The sequence below is a fragment of the Salvelinus alpinus genome, chromosome 2, assembly GCF_045679555.1.
Source record: "Salvelinus alpinus chromosome 2, SLU_Salpinus.1, whole genome shotgun sequence".
NCBI classification, from domain to species: domain Eukaryota; kingdom Metazoa; phylum Chordata; class Actinopteri; order Salmoniformes; family Salmonidae; genus Salvelinus; species Salvelinus alpinus.
Genome location: NC_092087.1, coordinates 16,498,625 through 16,517,759, shown reverse-complemented (window position 1 = coordinate 16,517,759; position 19,135 = coordinate 16,498,625). Strand labels below are relative to the sequence as shown.

The 19,135-nt window shown below is 40.6% G+C and overlaps 1 protein-coding gene across 3 annotated transcripts in view; it reads right to left on the bottom strand.

The window, feature by feature from the left end:
* Positions 1-873: 873 nt before the first annotated feature.
* Positions 874-19,135, bottom strand: part of LOC139554847 (caM kinase-like vesicle-associated protein) — a 40,697-nt gene continuing 22,435 nt past the window's right edge. Inside the window, exons 1-11 of one of the 3 annotated variants that reach the window (XM_071368038.1) lie at positions 12,853-12,875; positions 8,721-8,856; positions 8,441-8,572; positions 4,570-4,644; positions 4,128-4,266; positions 3,760-3,880; positions 3,519-3,594; positions 3,265-3,401; positions 2,815-2,893; positions 2,623-2,710; positions 874-2,441 (exon numbers count right to left, since the gene is read on the bottom strand). In XM_071368038.1, coding sequence (XP_071224139.1) covers positions 2,130-2,441; positions 2,623-2,710; positions 2,815-2,893; positions 3,265-3,401; positions 3,519-3,594; positions 3,760-3,880; positions 4,128-4,266; positions 4,570-4,644; positions 8,441-8,572; positions 8,721-8,815 — 1,254 coding nt within the window. In that variant the 5' untranslated portion in view covers positions 8,816-8,856; positions 12,853-12,875 and the 3' untranslated portion in view covers positions 874-2,129. Of the gene's footprint in view, positions 2,442-2,622; positions 2,711-2,814; positions 2,894-3,264; positions 3,402-3,518; positions 3,595-3,759; positions 3,881-4,127; positions 4,267-4,569; positions 4,645-8,440; positions 8,573-8,720; positions 8,857-12,852; positions 12,876-19,135 lie in introns of those variants that run through there. The other 2 variants (XM_071368028.1, XM_071368049.1) reach the window with 2 other exon arrangements.

Sequence of the window (19,135 nt, the reverse complement as noted above, 5' to 3'; positions counted from 1 at the left end):
CGCCATTTGACATTAGTTGCTGTTCCTTTCATACTAATCGGATGCTTGCAAGCAAGGATGAAATTTAAGGGTTTTGCGCACTTGCCAGGTGGGCTTTTGGAGACAGCAATTTCTACGAGGCCGGTAACATTCAGGTTGAAAATCTGTGCCATGGGATGTTTAAAAATATACAATTTCACTGGCCTGGCAGGCTAGTTTTGCACTTTTTCTAATAGCCCAGTCAGAATAGTAGCCTTAGGCTAGCTTAATTTCCATCTCTGCTCGCAAGTTTCTGTAACAATCTAGATAGCTAGCCAACCAAAACTATTTTACCCTGTGGAGAATGGGGCACTTGGATGAAGTGGAGCAGGAGGCCAGAAAAATATCAAATTCTACGAGTAAATGGAAACTAAAAAACAGACTCATCGTTGTTACCATCAACTTGGCAATTTACAGCCAGGCTAACCCACCAGCCTTAGCATATCATGTTTTGTGACAAACCTCAACCTGTTACCTTAGATAGCTAATGTAACAACAAAACACCACAGATGAATATGATTATATTAACACATGGAAAACGGCTTAAATTGGTTAGGGGCTCGTAAGTAAGCATTTCACTGTAAGGTCTACACCAGTTGTATTCGCCGCATGTGACTAATACAATTTGATATATCATATAACTTATGTTATATATTAACTTAGTTATAAGTCTCAAAATTAAGTATATCAAACGTTAGTCAACTTTCTCAGTGCATCCAGTAAAGACAATCACATAACTCGCTTGCTAGCTAGCTAGAATTCACTTTTTGTGTGTGTAATTTCAGCATCCTCGATGCAGGATGTGATGGAATGAAATGAGGATGATATGTTGGTATACATTGTGCATCAAAAATATAACTTGTGAATCACCATTCATTTTATTATAGATTTCAGTCAAGGAATACAGAAACAAAATATGAGGGACGTTACTGAAAATACAAGAAAATGTAGTCGCTAAATAAATACATAATAATAGCATACTTATAATAGCATACATTAACCTTGTAGCATACTTTTAAATGTGTGAGGCTTGATAAAATCATTGCTTTGATTTGTCACATACTTGTGTGGTGGCTCCCATGATATGAATAAGTGAATTAAGAATATATTTTTCCGCTTTACAGGTATTCATGGGAAAAGAGGAAAAAACAATAATGTGTCAAGTGTATAATCTGTAAATTACAAATATTTTCTACTGTCCCATACCTCCATAGGAACCAATTTTTTAAACAATGACGAATGTCATCATGAAAAGCAGTAAGGTTAAATTAGCTGGTTATGGCATATGGGGGAAAAAACTCATACTGATCAGTCACAATTAAAGTAATTCAAAAAAGTCTGTTTTATACAGCATTACCAATATTTCTCAATTCATAGATTTACCTAATACTTTGGCAACCCTTCAGCTCAGCTAAAAGATGCTTAAAACATAGATACCACACCGTGTAACAGGCTTGACACTACCTTAAACTAATTACATACAACATGAGCTACTATTTACAAAATCTTAATAAAGGCCTGTACATTATTTTATTGGGACCATGAATCAACCAGACAGACTTTCTCACAGGTTTCTTTCGTCTTTTCATAAACTGGAGTATAAAGACAATATATGCAGTTATTAGTTGCTTTGAGGATCATTTCTCACTAACATATCGACTAGGGTACAGTAGCAAACAGATTTAGAAATGGCCTCTCTAAGAGATGGAACCAAGGAGGCAGGACATTACAAACATGTACTGTAGGTGTCTAAGAACTGCACTAAAGGCGTGATTCAGATTCAGACAGATACATTTCTAGAATTGAGATTTCCATGAAATTAAAAGTAATTAATTGAAGAGAAAGTTTGAGACCGAGACATTTCCTAGACCTGCTCAAAACAATTAGTATTCCTCACACACTTTGAACCATTTTCAAAAGGATGAGTATCCTTAAAACTGGAGGGGAAAATAGTGAGAGAAAACAATGCTTAAGATAGACAGACCATCTCAAACAATCACAGATATAACAGACCGAGTGAGATGTTGCTGCACTAATGCTGCAAGGGGGAGTGTGGGGCGGAGTGTTATTAACAGGGTGTGTGTGGTGGGGTTGTACTGGTGCTGCTCTGTCTAGCCATTCTGATCGTCCTGTGTTTGTGGGGGTGTTTGGAGGGGCACTGCGGCGTCCCCGTTACACCGTTGCAGGGGATCTGGCTCATCAGGAGTGATGATGGCGTGTGAATTCTGTGAGTCAGGGACCTGGAGGGTGACCGTGGCCTCTGTGCTGACAGGGGTGCCCTCAGGAGCATCAGCTGAGTGTACTGGAGTGTTGCTGGAGGTGACAGGGCATGTAGAGCCCCCTGGAACCGGGCTGGAGGCCCCTGAGTCCCTCTGTTCTGGAGCTCGAAGCATCTTCATCATTGTTGTGACCCGTACAGCTTTCTGTGGAAGAACAAGACCATAGAAAGATATTTTTAGAACGCTATCATCTAAGTGAAGAATCTGTGCAGTGAATGAATAGAACTTCATATGTACAACATTCATACATTATGCAGGGCAGCCAAGTTAAACAATGATTGTAAAATGTACCAAAAAATGTTTGTTTGACAGAAAGGAAGAATACCTTCCACTTGGCTTTGGCAAAGTTCTTTTCAATTTGCCCACACACTCCATCCCTGATGTTCTTATCGGACGCTGCATTCCCAGAAATCCTGAAACAAGGGACAGGTAAACAGAAAACCAATCAAAACACATACACACACTGTACACTTAAGACAAAAATTGTTATGTATTTTAATCTTGGATCGATCCATACCATTCATGGTTGATGGCCTCCTGTGCAGTCAGTCTTTGATCCTGCTCCACTTCCATCAGACTTGCCACCAGGCTTTTTGCTGTACAACAAATAAAAACATTTAATAAAATGTTATTTGTCACATGCGCTGAATACAACAAGTGTAGAACTTACTGTGATATGCTTACTTACAAGACCTTAACTAACAATGGAGTTAAGAAAAATATTTACTAAATAAACTAAAGTAAAAAAATAAAAGAGTAACAATAACGAGGCTATATACAGAGGGTACCGGTATCGAGTCACTGTGCGGGGGTACAGGTTAGTCGAGGTATTTATATACATCTTCTCTTTCTTCTGGTGCAACAGAAGTAGACACGACTAAAAACCTTCCTTTTCCCATCTACTGGTTCCTAAATGTGCTACGTAGTACTGCATTTTGATTTGATCTCGAATTATAGTGTTTTATACCTGAGTCAGAGATATCATCCCAGTACGGTGAGTCAAACTCATAGTCTCCTGACAGAATCTTGCGGAAAAGATTCTTGTCGTGATTATCATAGTCGTCATCTTCCATTTCGTCATAGAAAGGGGGGTTTCCAGACAGGCTGGAGAAAGAGAAAACAAGACAGAGTTGATAGTCACCTGAGATGGACGATAACATGAGTACTGTATGGGCAAGACACTGTAAACTCTAGTGAACTGAGGTGATAGAGAACACTCACAGAATATACACAATGACCCCGATGGCCCAGCAGTCCACTGGCCTTCCATACCTCTGACGTCCCACCACCTCAGGAGCTGCAGTAAGACACACACAATCCAATATTCATGAATAGAAAATTGGAATGCTCAGGAGGTAGCAACATAGTATATAGCTCTAAAGTTGTCCAAACACCATTACTGTCATGTCAAACCCATTTGCCCCCATACGTCTATGATCTGCCCCCTTCCCTAACAACTCACCAAGGTACTCTGGCGTTCCACAGGGGTCCTTAATGAGTCCGTTCTCCAGCTTGGCCAGGTGGAAGTCACTGATCACTATTTTGGAGTGCTTCAGGCGATTGAAGTACACCAAGTTCTCCAGCTGTGTGAGACAAAACAAAGTGTACTTCTGAATAGATCTTTTTGGTAAGCAGAAAGAATGACAAAAATATACATAATTGGCAGGTTGGACAATTACTCAGGGTGCCATATAATTCATGTTCTTTTAATGCAGAGGGCAAAGTAGCTACATTTCTTATTTCTAATGCTGTCACCCGAGTGAGTGGCCTATGGTGTAATAACCTCTATGAAACACCAGATGGGGGCAGTGTGCTGAGTGTGCAGTATACCTTGAGGTTCCTGTGGACGATTCTCTGGGAGTGCAGATAGGCCACGGCTTCCAACACCTGTCTGACAACGTTGCTGGTGTCCCTCTCTGAGTAGTAGCCTTGGTCTAAGATCCAGTCAAAGACCTCTCTGCCTGTAGCTCTGCAGATAACAACATCCAGAGAAAACCACTGTCATGTGTCATATTTCTAAATTGGCCTCTTGCAAAATTCAAGAAATAAAAATCAACTCTCAGATGAGTTTACTAAAATGAGATTCTCCAGGAGAATATGGAAAATAAACATTTCACACAGGGGTTGAGAAAGGGAAGTATGCATTGGCAAGTCTGCAGGACATAGGTACACTCCCTAATGGTGTAATCATTGGAACGGAACCATGATGACTTCAAGAGAACAAATAAAAAGCCCTAACCAATGTCACTCAATAACCTCCAATAACACTCACAGCTCCAGGAAGAGGAAGTACTCCTTCCTAGTTTCAAAGACATCAACCAGCTGGAGGATGTTATGATGTTTAACCCTGTGAAAGAGGGAGGGAGACACAGGTGTAAACAGAGAAAAACAAAGTCATATAATGAGCAATTTTAAACCAAGATTAACTAGGTATCATTAAGACATAACATTTGATCAAATTTATTAGTAGTTTAATGATTTAATAACCATTAGAGAATTGGACCTTTTCCCATTCAAGTTAAATTCAGATTATGAAATGCCTACTCATGCATTGAATAAAATCAGTATAGACAAAAATGGACATTACTTGTGATATTGTATGAGTGACTTGATGATATTTTGATCTGTATGGAAAGTGGACCATTTTCAATTCCTGTGAAATTTGGATGAATTAATTAAATCTAGAGATCGGTCTCCTTACAGCAGTAAACTAATGTGTGCTAATAAGACATTTTATTTGGTCTTTCAAGGAATTTTGATTGGCATATTCTATTCAAAAATTTAAGTTAATGTCTAAATTAATTTAATCACCTAAGTATTTTAATTACATTTGAATATATATTTTTTTCAATTACAGATTGGGGTCTGTGGCTCTCATTACAGATCCTACTCCATGCTTATTTCAGACTAGACTGCTAAAGAGATATTGCGTTACTGTAACTAGAAAAGGTACATTTCCTTTGCTTGCTTCAGAGTTTATGGTAGTCGAAGAACTTTCCATTGTTAAAGGCTAATGGAGAATTCAATCTGAACAGGAGTGGTGTTATGGGAACGTAATGGGGATGTTATGGGAACAGTATGTGTAACTTCAGTAATTAGTAACAGTTATTAAGTAATTTCTGTTAACTACCTCTATGGTGTTTTTTCCATTTCAATTGCATAAATGTGAAATTTTAACACAAAATGATTAATGCATTTTGTATTCCTTCCATTCTGCTAGCAAACGGGCAATCTTTGGTCCCGCTATGCGGGTTGGATGTGGCAGGGCTTGCAAACCATTACAGACTACAAAGGGAAGCACAGCCGAGAGCTGCCCAGTGACACGAGCCTACTAGACGAGCTAAACTACTTCTATGCTCGCTTCGAGGCAAATAACACTGAAACACGCATGAGAGCACCAGCTGTTCCGGATGACTGTGTGATCACGCTCTACGCAGTCGATGTGATTAAGACCTTTAAACAGGTCAACATTCACAAGGCCGCAGGGCCAGATGGATTACCAGGACGTGTACTGCGAGCATTGACTGACCAACTGGCAAGTGTCTTCACTGACATTTTCAACCTCTCCCTGTCCGAGTCTGTAATACCAACATGTTTTAAGCAGACCACAATAGTCCCTGTGCCCAAGAACACTAAGGTAACCTGCCTAAATGACTACCGACCCGTAGCACTCACGTCTATAGCAATGAAGTGCTTTGAAAGGCTGGTCATGGCTCACATCAACATCATTATCCCAGAAACCCTAGACCCACTCCAATTTGCATACCGCCCTAACAGATCCACAGATGCTGCAATCTCTATTGCACTCCACACTGCCCTTTCCCACCTGGACAAAAGGAACACCTACAGTGGGGAGAACAAGTATTTGATACACTGCCGATATTGCAGGTTTTCCTACTTACAAAGCATGTAGAGGTCTGTAATTTTTATCATAGGTACACTTCAACTGTGAGAGACGGAATCTAAAACAAAAATCCAGAAAATCTCATTGTATGATTTTTAAGTAATTAATTAGCATTTTATTGCATGACATAAGTATTTGATCACCTATCAACCAGTAAGAATTCCAGCTCTCACAGACCTGTTAGTTTTTCTTTAAGAAGCCCTCCTGTTCTCCACTCATTACCTGTATTAACTGCACCTGTTTGAACTCGTTACCTGTATAAAAGACACCTGTCCACACACTCAATCAAACAGACTCCAACCTCTCCACAATGGCCAAGACCAGAGAGCTGTGTAAGGACATCAGGGATAAAATTGTAGACCTGCACAAGGCTGGGATGGGCTACAGGACAATAGGCAAGCAGCTTGGTGAGAAGGCAACAACTGTTGGCGCAATTATTAGAAAATGGAAGAAGTTCAAGATGACGGTCAATCACCCTCGGTCTGGGGCTCCATGCTAGATCTCACCTCGTGGGGCATCAATGATCATGAGGAAGGTGAGGGATCAGCCCAGAACTATACGTCAGGACCTGGTCAATGACCTGAAGAGAGCTGGGACCACAGTCTCAAAGAAAACCATTAGTAACACACTACGCCGTCATGGATTAAAATCATGCAGCGCACGCAAGGTCCCCCTGCTCAAGCCAGCGCATGTCCAGGCCCGTCTGAAGTTTGCCAATGACCATCTGGATGATCCAGAGGAGGAATGGGAGAAGGTCATGTGGCCTGATGAGACAAAAATAGAGCTTTTTGGTCTAAACTCCACTCGCCGTGTTTGGAGGAAGAAGAAGGATGAGTACAACCCCAAGAACACCATCCCAACCGTGAAGCATGGAGGTGGAAACATCATTCTTTGGGGATGCTTTTCTGGAAAGGGGACAGGACGACTGCACCGTATTGAGGGGAGGATGGGTGGGGCCATGTATCGCGAGATCTTGGCCAACAACCTCCTTCCCTCAGTAAGAGCATTGAAGATGGGTCGTGCCTGGGTCTTCTAGCATGACAACGACCCGAAACACCTAGCCAGGGCAACTAAGGAGTGGCTCTGTAAGAAGCATCTCAAGGTCCTGGAGTGGCCTAGCCAGTCTCCAGACCTGAACCCAATAGAAAATCTTTGGAGGGAGCTGAAAGTCCGTATTTCCCAGCGACAGCCCCGAAACCTGAAGGATCTGGAGAAGATCTGTATGGAGGAGTGGGCCAAAATCCCTGCTGCAGTGTGTGCAAATCTGGTCAAGAACTACAGGAAACGTATGATCTCTGTAATTGCAAACAAAGGTTTCTGTACCAAATATTAAGTTCTGCTTTTCTGATGTATCAAATACTTATGTCATGCAATAAAATGCAAATGAATTACTTAAAAATCATACAATGTGATTTTCTGGATTTTTGTTATGACTGGGGTGGCTGGGGTCTTTGACAATTTTTAGGGCCTTCCTCTGACACCGCCTGGTGTAGAGGTCCTGGATGGAAGGCAGCTTAGCCCCAGTGATGTACTGGGCCGTACGAACTATCCTCTGTAGTGCCTTGCGGTCGGAGACCAAGCAATTGCTGTACCAGGCAGTGATGCAACCGGTCAGGATGCTCTCGATGTTGCAGCTGTAGAACCTTTTGAGGATCTCAGGACCCATGCCAAATCTTTTTAGTTTCCTGAGGGGGAATAGGCTTTGTCATGCCCTCTTCACAACTGTCTTGGTGTGTTTGGACCATTCTAGTTTGTTGTTGATGTGGACACCAAGGAACTTGAAGCTCTCAACATGCTCCACTACAGCCCCGTCGATGAGAATGGGGGCGTGCTCGGTCCTCCTTTTCCTGTAGTCCACAATCATCTCCTTCGTCTTGGTTACGTTGAGGGATAGGTTGCTATTCTGGCACCACCCGGCCAGGTCTCTGACCTCTTCCCTATAGGCTGTCTCGTCATTGTCGATGATCAGGCCTACCACTGTTGTGTCGTCTATTGTTATTATTGTTATTTTACTGCTGCTCTTTAATTACTTGTTACTTTTATTTCTTATTCTTACTAATTATAATTTTTTTAACTGCTTTGTTGGTTAGGGGCTCGTAAGTAAGCATTTCACTGTACGGTCTACACATGTTGTATTCGGCGCATGTGACTAATACAATTTGATTTGATTCCTGTTGCATTTCAGATGCCAAGGGTAAAGCTCTGAAATAATGCATAAGCCAAACTGAATGTAACTTACATCTTCAAGATCAGGATCTCATTCTTGGCAGCTTTTCTCACTTTCCTCCCATCCTTTTTCAGAAACTTTTTACAGGTAAACATTTTGAGTGTGTTCTTGTCCTTTGCTCTGAAGATCTCACAGAACTCCTCCCTAAACAAGGACCACACACAAGAGCAAACAAAATAAACATTTCACTAAAAGCTATACTGAATGGAAGAAGCATCCTTTTACTATTTAGTTAAAGTCCCAGACTATAGAATGTAAGAGTCATTGTGAAGCATTGTGAAGGAATACTCACGATTTGACAATTTGTCCCAGGTCATATTTATCAGTCACCTCTGAGGGATTGTTGTAATCCTTCTTCTCCCCGAGTGTCAAACAGCCGAATGGCATGGCAGCTCCTCAGCTACACAGGGAGATCACACCAACACCACCTGTTACCAAGACATAGCATATTGTTGCTACAATAGTACACATTGTACAACAGTAGATACCAAGTTCCACCTCACTACTAAACAACTTAAGAGCACCATGACCTAAGCCTATTGTATATTACCTTGCTGTTCTTATACAGTATACAGCATGTATACAGCATATGCAATGCTATGACAAAGAATGTAGCATATCATTACTAACAACTGCAGATTTTTGTTGTTTTTAAATCAATGCTTTCAATCCATGCACAAAATAGGCAGAGGAACATCATGCACTTATCGTTTTCAAAATGTGTTTATCGAATATGCCCGTCATATATGCCCGTCACTTTGGACTCAACATTATTCACGATAACTCTCCTGCAAAAAGATTGAACTCTCCAGTAATCTGGAAGGCTGCTTTCTTTTCACTCAATAGTGAGTCAGACAGCCCTTTACCACCTTGGTCTGCTCTCTGTATCTCAGAGAGACTACTCTAAAAGGATGTAGCAGTGGGGAAAGCAACGGGGGAAAGATGCATGGAATAAAAGACAAGCTGGCAAATGTCTCAATGTAATAGAGATTTTTATGAATTTAGGATAGCTTCCTGTTTTCTGTTCTAAGTAACTCATTTAGCTATTAGGCAGAATGGCAATTTACAACCTTTTAAAAATTACTTTTGGAACTGAATTGGTGTTCATAAATGTCCCTGGTGCAACACGTACACACTATTCAGCTTTGGACAATTCATACCACCAGCAGCAGCAACAGATTTAGTTCTTTCTGAACAGAGCATACAGTTCCCTGAATACATAAATATGATCCTCTCTGGATGGGTGTCTGGTTGCTGAACAACACTGTTGATTTGGCAGTAGAAAGCAGAGTGAAATAAAGTGGGAGGATGAGGAGGAGAGTGCATTTGACTGAGGTGACATCTCAGTGGAGTGTCATCAGTCATGTCCCTATTAAGAGAAGAACAATTATGGCTCATCTCTGGTGGAAAATCAATGTGAGTTTCACTCCGTGGTAGAGGAAAATAACACGTCCTAATGGAAGGATCACGAATACATGAGGAAACAATGGGAAAATTAATGATAAACAGGAAAGGCATTTGGCCTTTGTAAATGAGCCATTATACCAAAGCTGCAGTAATAGCTACTGTAAAGGCACATGATTTCAATCAGTTGTAATCTTGTTGTTGTATTAGGAGCAAAAAAATTGTTAGGTACAAGCAGTGGTGTAAAGTACTGAAGTAAAAATACTTTAAAGTACTACTTAAGTCGTTTTTTGGGGTACCTAACAATTTCTGTACCTAACAATTTATATATTTGCCAACTTTTACTTCACTACATTCCTAAAGAAAATAATATACTTTTTACTCCATACATTTTCCCTGACACCCAAAAGTACATTTTGACAGGAAAATGGTCCAATTCACACACTTATCAAGAGAACATCCCTGGTCATCCCTACTGCCTCTGATCTGAATGACTCACTAAACACAAATGCTTTGTTTGTAAATGATGTCTGGGTGTTGCAGTGTGCCCCAAACCGTTTGGTTTGCTTAATATAATATATTTTTACTTTTGATACTTAAGTACATTTTAGCAATTCCATTTACTTTTGATTCTTAAGTATATTTAAAACCCAAATACTTTTAGACTTTTACTCAAGTAGTATTTTACTGGGTGACTTTCACTTTTACTTGAGTCATTTCCTATTAAGGTATCTTTACTTTTACTCAAGTATGACAATTGAGTACTTTTTCCACCACTGGGTACAAGTACAGTGTATGCAATAAAAACAGTCCGTTATTTCAGCAATTTCAACATTTATCATCCAAAAAGCCCCACAACATGTAGCCATTGTATAGGAAGCAACCGAAATGCAAAGATCTAGGTGAGTAATTGAATTGAGAAAAAATCTCATTGGGTAAACACGACAGTACAGTCATTTTCTTCTGACAACACTCAGACCGATCATTCATGATGTATGAGGCATCTGCTGTGCTCAGTGTGAACCTTCACTCACGGCTGGGAAGCAGGTAAATGTCTAAACTGACAAAAGACAGGCAGAGGAGTCTATTGATTACGGTTCAAATCAGAAATGTGAGGACATCTCCTGTGTTTGTGACCTATTGTTAGCAGTAAATAATATCTTGGAACACGCTGCAGATATTTAATAGCCTGGGTGCCAGTCTGTTTCTGTTCTCTTGCCAACTCCTTATGTAATTGTCATGGCTTGACAATGACAATGGAATAGGCAAAAGCACAAAACATCTGGGACCAGGCTAGAGATTTAATGGGCATTAGGTAAATGTTAACCTGGGTCTAAAGCTCTGAACCATGGGACCCGAAGGAATAACTCTCTCTAAATGGAAGACCCCTAACCCATTTGAGATAAACAAGCAACTTAAGAAAGTGCTTTATTAGAACACGGCTGAGCAAAAGCCTGCTTTTCCACTGACTAGACCAGGGGTCGGCAACAGGTGGCCCGCGGGCCAAAACCGGGCTGCGATTGATTCTTTTGGGCCCCCCCCAAAGATTTTTGCAAAACAGACTGTAAAATCACTATGAATTAAGCTTAACATTATTTGAATTTAGGAAATCTGTTCCCAAGTATTCCCACAAATAAAAAGAGAGACATGCGATCGTATCTCAATCAGGGCTGTAGTGGAGGGTAAACACACATAAACGCCATTTACGCAACTTTTTATTTGTGAAATAGCGTTTACTCACCTTTTTATTTAGTTAGTTATCGTTTACTCAGTTATTATTGTGTTCCCAATGTTGATTAAACCTCAGACCGCTAATATTCTTGATCTGAGTTCTAATCACGCCTGCCTATCTGAACGAGTGGAATCATGATTCAGGTATGCTCCTTATGTTTGCCTGCTCTCCCCGGATTTGCCTTGTTAGCAGAGCATTCACTACTCTGTCCAATGGCAAACTTCGCCCACGGCACAGGCCGAGACGTGAAACATTCTACCTCAGTCCACATCAACGCTGGCAAGTACAAAGTGGCAAGTACAGATGCCGCAAACAGTGAGTTTGTGAGATGCTTGACATAAATACATTTTTTAAACGTCCCTCGACTCCTGTTGGTAAAAATAGTAGCTGATAGTTCAGTCAGGTGGCCAGCTAACTTGTTAGTTCAAGCCAAGGGCTCTCGCTACATATAGCTAGCTAAGTGGCTAGAAGTTAGAAATTAACGTTAAACAACGCCTGACCTCAGCAGGAGCAGTTTACTGAAATTAAGCTAGCTATAATCTTAACAAAAGATAGGCTACTATAAGTTCTCATAACAAAATAACTTTGCTTTACAGAGTACTGAGACAGACAGTGGTGAGGCAGGTTGCAATGCAGGAGGAAAAGGAGACGCAGAGAGGAAGGAAGCAGAGGGATGTTAGTAGTACAGTGGTTCCCAAACTTCAGGTCAGGGATCAATGTGGGTTCCCCTGAGAGAATCTGTAATCTTATCAAACACATGTATAACTTGTTTCTCTTCAAATGGGTCTAGAATACAACATTTTAGTGTAAACTAAGGGCCTTTTACACTGTTAGAATTTACTTTTATATAATTGTGTTGGGACAGCCTATGGTACCTAAAATGTAGTGAAATGTAAAGACAATTTAAATATAAAGACAATTTAATATTATTCTCATGTATATAAAAATCTATTTTTAAAATAGCTTTACAGAGTGTAGTGATGAGACAGACAGTGGTGAGGCTGAGGCAGGCTGCAATGCAGGAGGAGACAGAGAGAGAGAAAGCAAGCAGACAGAGAGGCTGTTGAGTAAAGCAACACCTTCACTAAAAAAGATAATCTGTGCAATCAAACAATACAGTTCTAAAAATGTAATATGTGTTGGTTTATATCGGTGGTTGTTCGTCTTACCCCAATCGCCCACTGGAGTTGATAGTTTACCCACTTTTTTTACCACTACATCACTGGTCTCAATGTAATCAAGGTATGTTTTGGCTCAACTGTGGTCATTTGCAAATGATTATACTTACAGTATGATCCAACCCCCCGACCATCCACTCTGACAAAAATCATCCCGCGGCTGAATCTACACTGAACAAAAAAAATTACACAACGTGTACAGTTTTGGTCCCATGTTTCATGAGTTGAAATAAAAGATAACAGAAATGTTCCATATGCACAAAAAGCATATTTCTCTTAAATTTGTTTACATTGTTGTTTGTGAGCAAGTCTCCTTTGCCAAGATAAGCCACACCTTTCAGGTATATGGACCTTTAAGAAGCTGATTAAACAGCATGAACATTACACAGGTGCCCCTTATGCTGGAGACAATAAAAGGTCACTCGAAAATGTGCAGTTCGGTCACTCACCACAATACTAGAGATGTCAAGTTGAGGGAGCATGCAATTGGCATGCTGACTATAGGAAGGTCCATCAGAGCTTTTGCTAGAGAATTGAATGTTCATTTCTCTACCATTAGCCACCTCCAACGCCGTTTTAGAGAATTTGGCAGTATGCCCAACCGGCCTCACAACCTCAACCCACGTGTATGTCGTCGTGTGGGAGAGCGGTGTGCTGATGTCAACATTGTGAACAGAGTGCCCCTTAGTGGAGGTGGGGTTATGGTATGGGCAGGCATAAGCTAGGTATCTGTACACAATTCCTGGAAGCTGAAAATGTCCCAGTTCTTCGATGTCCTGCATACTCACCAGCATGTCACCCATTGAGTATGTTTGGGATGCTCTGGATCGACAGTGTGTTCCAGTCCCCGCCAATATCCAGCCACTTCGAAAAGCCATTGAAGAGGAGTGGGACAACACTCCACATGCCACAATCAACAGCCTGATCAACTCTATGCGAAGGACATGTGTCGCGCTGCATGAGGAAAATGGTGGGCACACCAGATACTGACTGGTTTTCTGATCCACGCCCCTACCTTTTTTTAAAGATATCTGTAACCAACAGATGCATATCTGTATTCCCAGTCATGTGAAATCCATAGCTTAGGGCCTAATGAATTTATATAAATTGACTGATTTCCTTTTAAGAAGTGTAAGTTGTTGCATATTGCGTTTATATTTTTGTTCAGTGTAGTTGCCTACCCCTGGACTAGACCACGTAAAGAACACACTCCATTGTCTAGAGGAGCCCATCTCCCAGAATAGCACTCTGGGCCAGGAGAGAAGACTGAAGTATCATTTCAGAGCCAGAATGATTGCATCCAGAATTATTTTTCTTTCTAATAAACTCACAAAAAGCCAGAGCCATTAGCTATCTACACAGTCTACACTCTGGCAGAGAAGTCTGTTTTTTTTGCTGTTCATTACAAGAGCTTTCAAAAGCAGTAATTAAATTCCCTGTACCCATGGTGCTTCAACTCTAGCAGCAGCCCTGTCTGCGTTGGTTCGGAGCGGAGCAGGCAATATCTCCATCTGACTGGTAGACTGATAGTAATCAGCCAGGAGGGGGAAATAACGAACCCTGTGCAGCGAGAGAGAAGAGCGCATAGTTCTGTTTCAGGTCGTGAATCAATCATCTGCACGGGAAGGAGAGAATGAGTTCCTGGAATGAAGACACAGAGGAAAGGAGAAGAGGAGGATGAGTGTAGTGTGGGCCACAGTGGGACTCATTACTATATAACTACAGGATCAGGGCTCCAGAGATACATACTGCCTGACTCGTTGACTGAAAAGCACAGTGAAGCTGATAAACTGGAAATCAGCCTCACCTCATGCAACTCTACTACTGCAACTGGTAAAAATACATGGGCCATTTGTTCTGTGTTCTCATATCTCCTGCAACTATACTAATATAATTTCTGTTTAATACTGTATATCTATTGTCCATTCATAAAGAGAGTGGTACTAGTCCATAGTGTATGCTGATCCGGACCCACTCCACAAGAGAGACAAACCCATTCCATGACAGAAGTCATCTACACTGATTCTACAGTACCTCTAGTAAATGTAGCCTACTGTAAATGTATCCTACTGTAAAATCGACAACAAAAGAGTTTAGAATTAGAAAACAACGGGGATGATGACATATGATTGTCATGTCCATCTAGATTTTAGCTGTACATTTGATAGTCAGCTCTGTAATGGATAACACTATAGATCTTTAAGTGGGTCAAGTCTGTCAAAACCTTACTCCATAGGTTTTGGATTACCTTATATTCGACATCACTCCCCAAATGTTTGTCTTAAAGGCATTAGCTTCATGAACTTATTTTGTGGCTATCCTTTGGCAGCAACACCTGCAGCGGTATGTTTGTGCCTGTAATCCTCTGTCAGCTTGCAGCACGTTGCATTTATATTCCATAGTCTAGGTGGTTGTATAACAGAGATAATATAACAGCGGTGCCAGCAGGTTTGCCAGCACATTTTCATAAGCTGCTTGTGTGTGAATACATACATTTTTGTTTTTACCCTTTACCCCTTCCATACATACACTAAAATAAGCCTCTGAAAATGTGTTTCTGGTTGCTCTATAGTTTGCTTCGTCCCGCAAAGAGCCGAGTTAAATAAAGGTTAAATAAAAATGTTTAAAAACATTTGTTTAGATGGCTCATTGCAGAAGCCTCTGTAGCCCAGCGTCCTTGATCAACCAACCCTAAACTATTCGGTTTCACCAAAATAAAGTTTCCTGTCCACAGAGACATATTCAATATCTCTAGGAACAATCCCATTTTCCGCCTGTGGGCTACCATTGTAGTCCATTCTAGACCACGCAGTCACTTGAGAGTAATCTCTCACATGATCTCCCACTTCTACAGGTGGAAAATGAGAGACCCTGTGTAAAAACGTATTTTAAACGCTTATTTGATAGTGAAGGACAGATTAAATCCGACAAATCGTAAGCTGTTGTTCCTAGAGATATTGTATATTAATGAGAAATGCTATTTTGGTGAAACCGAATAGTTTAGGTTTGGTTGATCAAGGATGCCAGGCTAAGGAAGCTTCCGCAACGAGCGATCTGTAAACAATGGCAGTATGATGAGGCCAGTACAACACCTGCTGTTCTTCCATAATGAGTTTTGAACTCCTAGCTAATTACCACTAAACCCCACTTTCACATCATCAGCACCTCCTCGTCACAGGGAATAATGCATGGTCAGGAAACAGGTAAACCAGGAGGGCAGGGCTGTTTGTGGGGAGGGCCTAGATAACTGGGAACATTAGGGAGTTGGAGTTAATAGAGCAGGCCACAGGTATCCTTTACACTTGTCCCTTTCTCCTAAACTGGATTTTCATTGTTTTAAAATCGCTCCCCTCCCAGTGAGCGAGTATCTGTGTATTATCTAATGAATATTTCAGTACTGCGTCCTCAGTACTATATCGGACACAATAGGAAAAATGTTAGATAGGGGAAGGGAGATATTTCATGTTCACAATACATTATCTGGAGCCCCTCCTGCAGTCTTCTTTAAATCCAGGTAAAAGAAGGCAGGTGTAAGAGTATAGCCAAATACATACATGCTCAAGTAATGTGTAATAATTTACAATACTTGTGTTATTGATAATGTTTAGTCTGTGCATGTGTGTGTGTGTATATATACACTAACTACAGTATGCACCTCCTTTATCTTGCACCTGAAAGCTGCAAAGCTCAGCATCACTAACTGGTGATTTGTGAGTGGTTTGAAGTCCAAAGTACAGTGTGCCACTCTTCTCCTGCTGAGCCCCCTTCCCTAGCATGGATCCTGGGGGAATGGTCCCTACAACTGCTGCCTGCCTGGCTCTCTGTATTACAGCATCTACTATTTTCTCACACACGCACACCAAATGAGCTTATATAACTGCTTCATAATGACATGCCGCCTTGTGACACTTAGTTCTAAAATCCCATTATGGTTTCGCAATGCGGCTCTTGTTCAAATAGTGAAGTGTCGGCTCAGGGGTCACTTTTGAAATTGGTTTTATGTCTGGTAAACCCCTTGTTCGCTTTTTATTATATTATTTTGTTTTCCTAGCAAAGCAACAATTAGATTCCGTTTCAGCAAACAAAATGATTGCGAGACACAGCATCAATCAATAGGTATGATATAGCTAACAGAGATAATGCTTAGCATAATGCAAAAACATTCATAATACTTTGCTGTATTGCCTGAGCCTCTGTGCTAAGTCAATCATGAATATGCAAAAAGTATTGTCACAACACCACTGAGACAAACAAGTTAGACATTGTTCTTTGTCAAAGACTCTGCCTTACAGCAATATCAACAGTCTGGAACAAAGTCTATTTAGGACTATAATTCAGGATGCAACAATCACAAAACTACAGCATAAACAAATGATAAATATACACTGAGTATACAAAAAGTATTAAAAACTTTAAGCTTTTTCCATGACAAACTGGTCAGGTGAATCCAGGTGAAAACTATGATCCCTTATTGATGTCACTTGTTAACAGGTTAAAGAAGGATTTTTGAGAAAATTGAGACATGGATTGTGTATGTGTGCCATTAAGAGGGTGAATGGGTAAGACAAAAGATTTAAGTGCCTTTGAATGGGGTATGGTAGTAGGTGCCAGGCGCACCAGTTTGGGTCAAGAACTGCAGCGCTGCTGGGTTTTTCATGCTCAACAGTTTCCAGTGTGTATCAAGAATAGTCCACCACCCAAAGGACATCCCCAGCCAAGTTGACACAAGTGTGGGAAGCATTGGAGTCAACGGATGTGAAATAGGACAAATAAGCACCCAGCACATTATTATTATTATCATTGTTAAAAGATCGATGGATGACCAGAAAGAGGAAACAAATCATTAGCACTGGAATAAATGCTCACCTAAAATTAAACAAGGTCAATTTCTATGTTTCTTCTTGTTTGTATTTTAATCATTGGAAGAGAATGAAACGTCATTCATTACATACTGAAGCATAATGCCACAAGGCCAATGCTCCCAACATCCAAAACCATTTCCTATCTCTCCCCATTTAGTGTATTACCATCCTGTTTGTATGGTCATTGTCGGGAATTAATTCACTTTAGAAATTGTAGTCCATTCAGGTCTTTCATTGCTTGAATGGGTCACGTAAACAATTTTTTTAAACTATATGTTAGGAGGCAAAGCATTCAAAGGAATTGAAAATGGATGGACATTGGCAGAATAGTAAAGATTAGGTCTAGGATGACAAGATTGTCAATCTGTTGACTGTGACACCAAAGTGACAAGGAAAACTGTCAGTGCATATTCTGTTTAAAGGAGACACACACTGTCCCTTTTATGAAAGTTATGGAAGCAAAAGTAGACTGTGTCCTCACCTAACTTGCTGAAGATAATAAAAAGCCACTTATTACCCCTCAGTAGAAAACATCCAGCTTTTTCAATAGAATCAATCATTTCAATATGATAAAAGATTCCTCTCCTTTTCAGGACGGGGAAGCCCTTCACTGTTGCTGATTTAGAAGGCTGGTCTTCTTTTGCTATTGAAAGAATTTCAAATTGAGCGAAGGCAGATTTTTTTCTTCCACTAATGGAAGTAAACTGCATTTTTTTTTAAAGACAGTATCTGAAAGTAATGGCTTGGGAGCTACAGAGACTTCAACTATTACACTGTAGATATCTAATGATGGAGTAATATGGCTTCATGAATGGTACAATTGGGTGATGTACTGTCAGTGTTCATCTTTGACTGGTTGTTTCTAGGGAGGCACCGATATTACATTTTTGGCCGATACCGATATTTTCCTTGCCCCAAAAACGATACCGATATAAAAACAAATTGGCGGCCTTTTAAGCATTCTAGTACAGTTAAACAGTTCTCACTCACACACGCACAGGTCTAAGGCACTGTCTCTCAGTGCAAGAGGCGTCACTACAGTCCCTGGTTCGAATCCAGGCTGTATCACATCCGGCCGTGATTGGGAGTCCCATAGGGCGGCGCACAATTGTCCCAACGTCATCTGGGTTTGGCCGTCATTGTAAATATATATTTTTGTACCCCTCCACCACCCCCCCTCTTTCAAGGACAAATATCTTCGTTTTTTTACAGCTTTTTGCTACATATACATACATTTTACATAAAGCAGTCACATAACAATAATACATTACCGAACATAAGCTCTTTAAACCCACACCTCAGCCACTCTCAGCCCATCCCACCTATCACCATAGACCACCCTCGTTTGGTTTCCATGTGCCATATATTTTTCAATTGTGCTGTGATGTTTTACAAAATGTATTAACCTTTCTAATCGTATATTATCCACAGATTGTGAACTAAAGATGAAAACCTTTCCTACGAGTATTATTATATTATTTATTGACTGACTATGGCTTTCCAAATCGCCCAAAACTGCCATTTGTAAGGT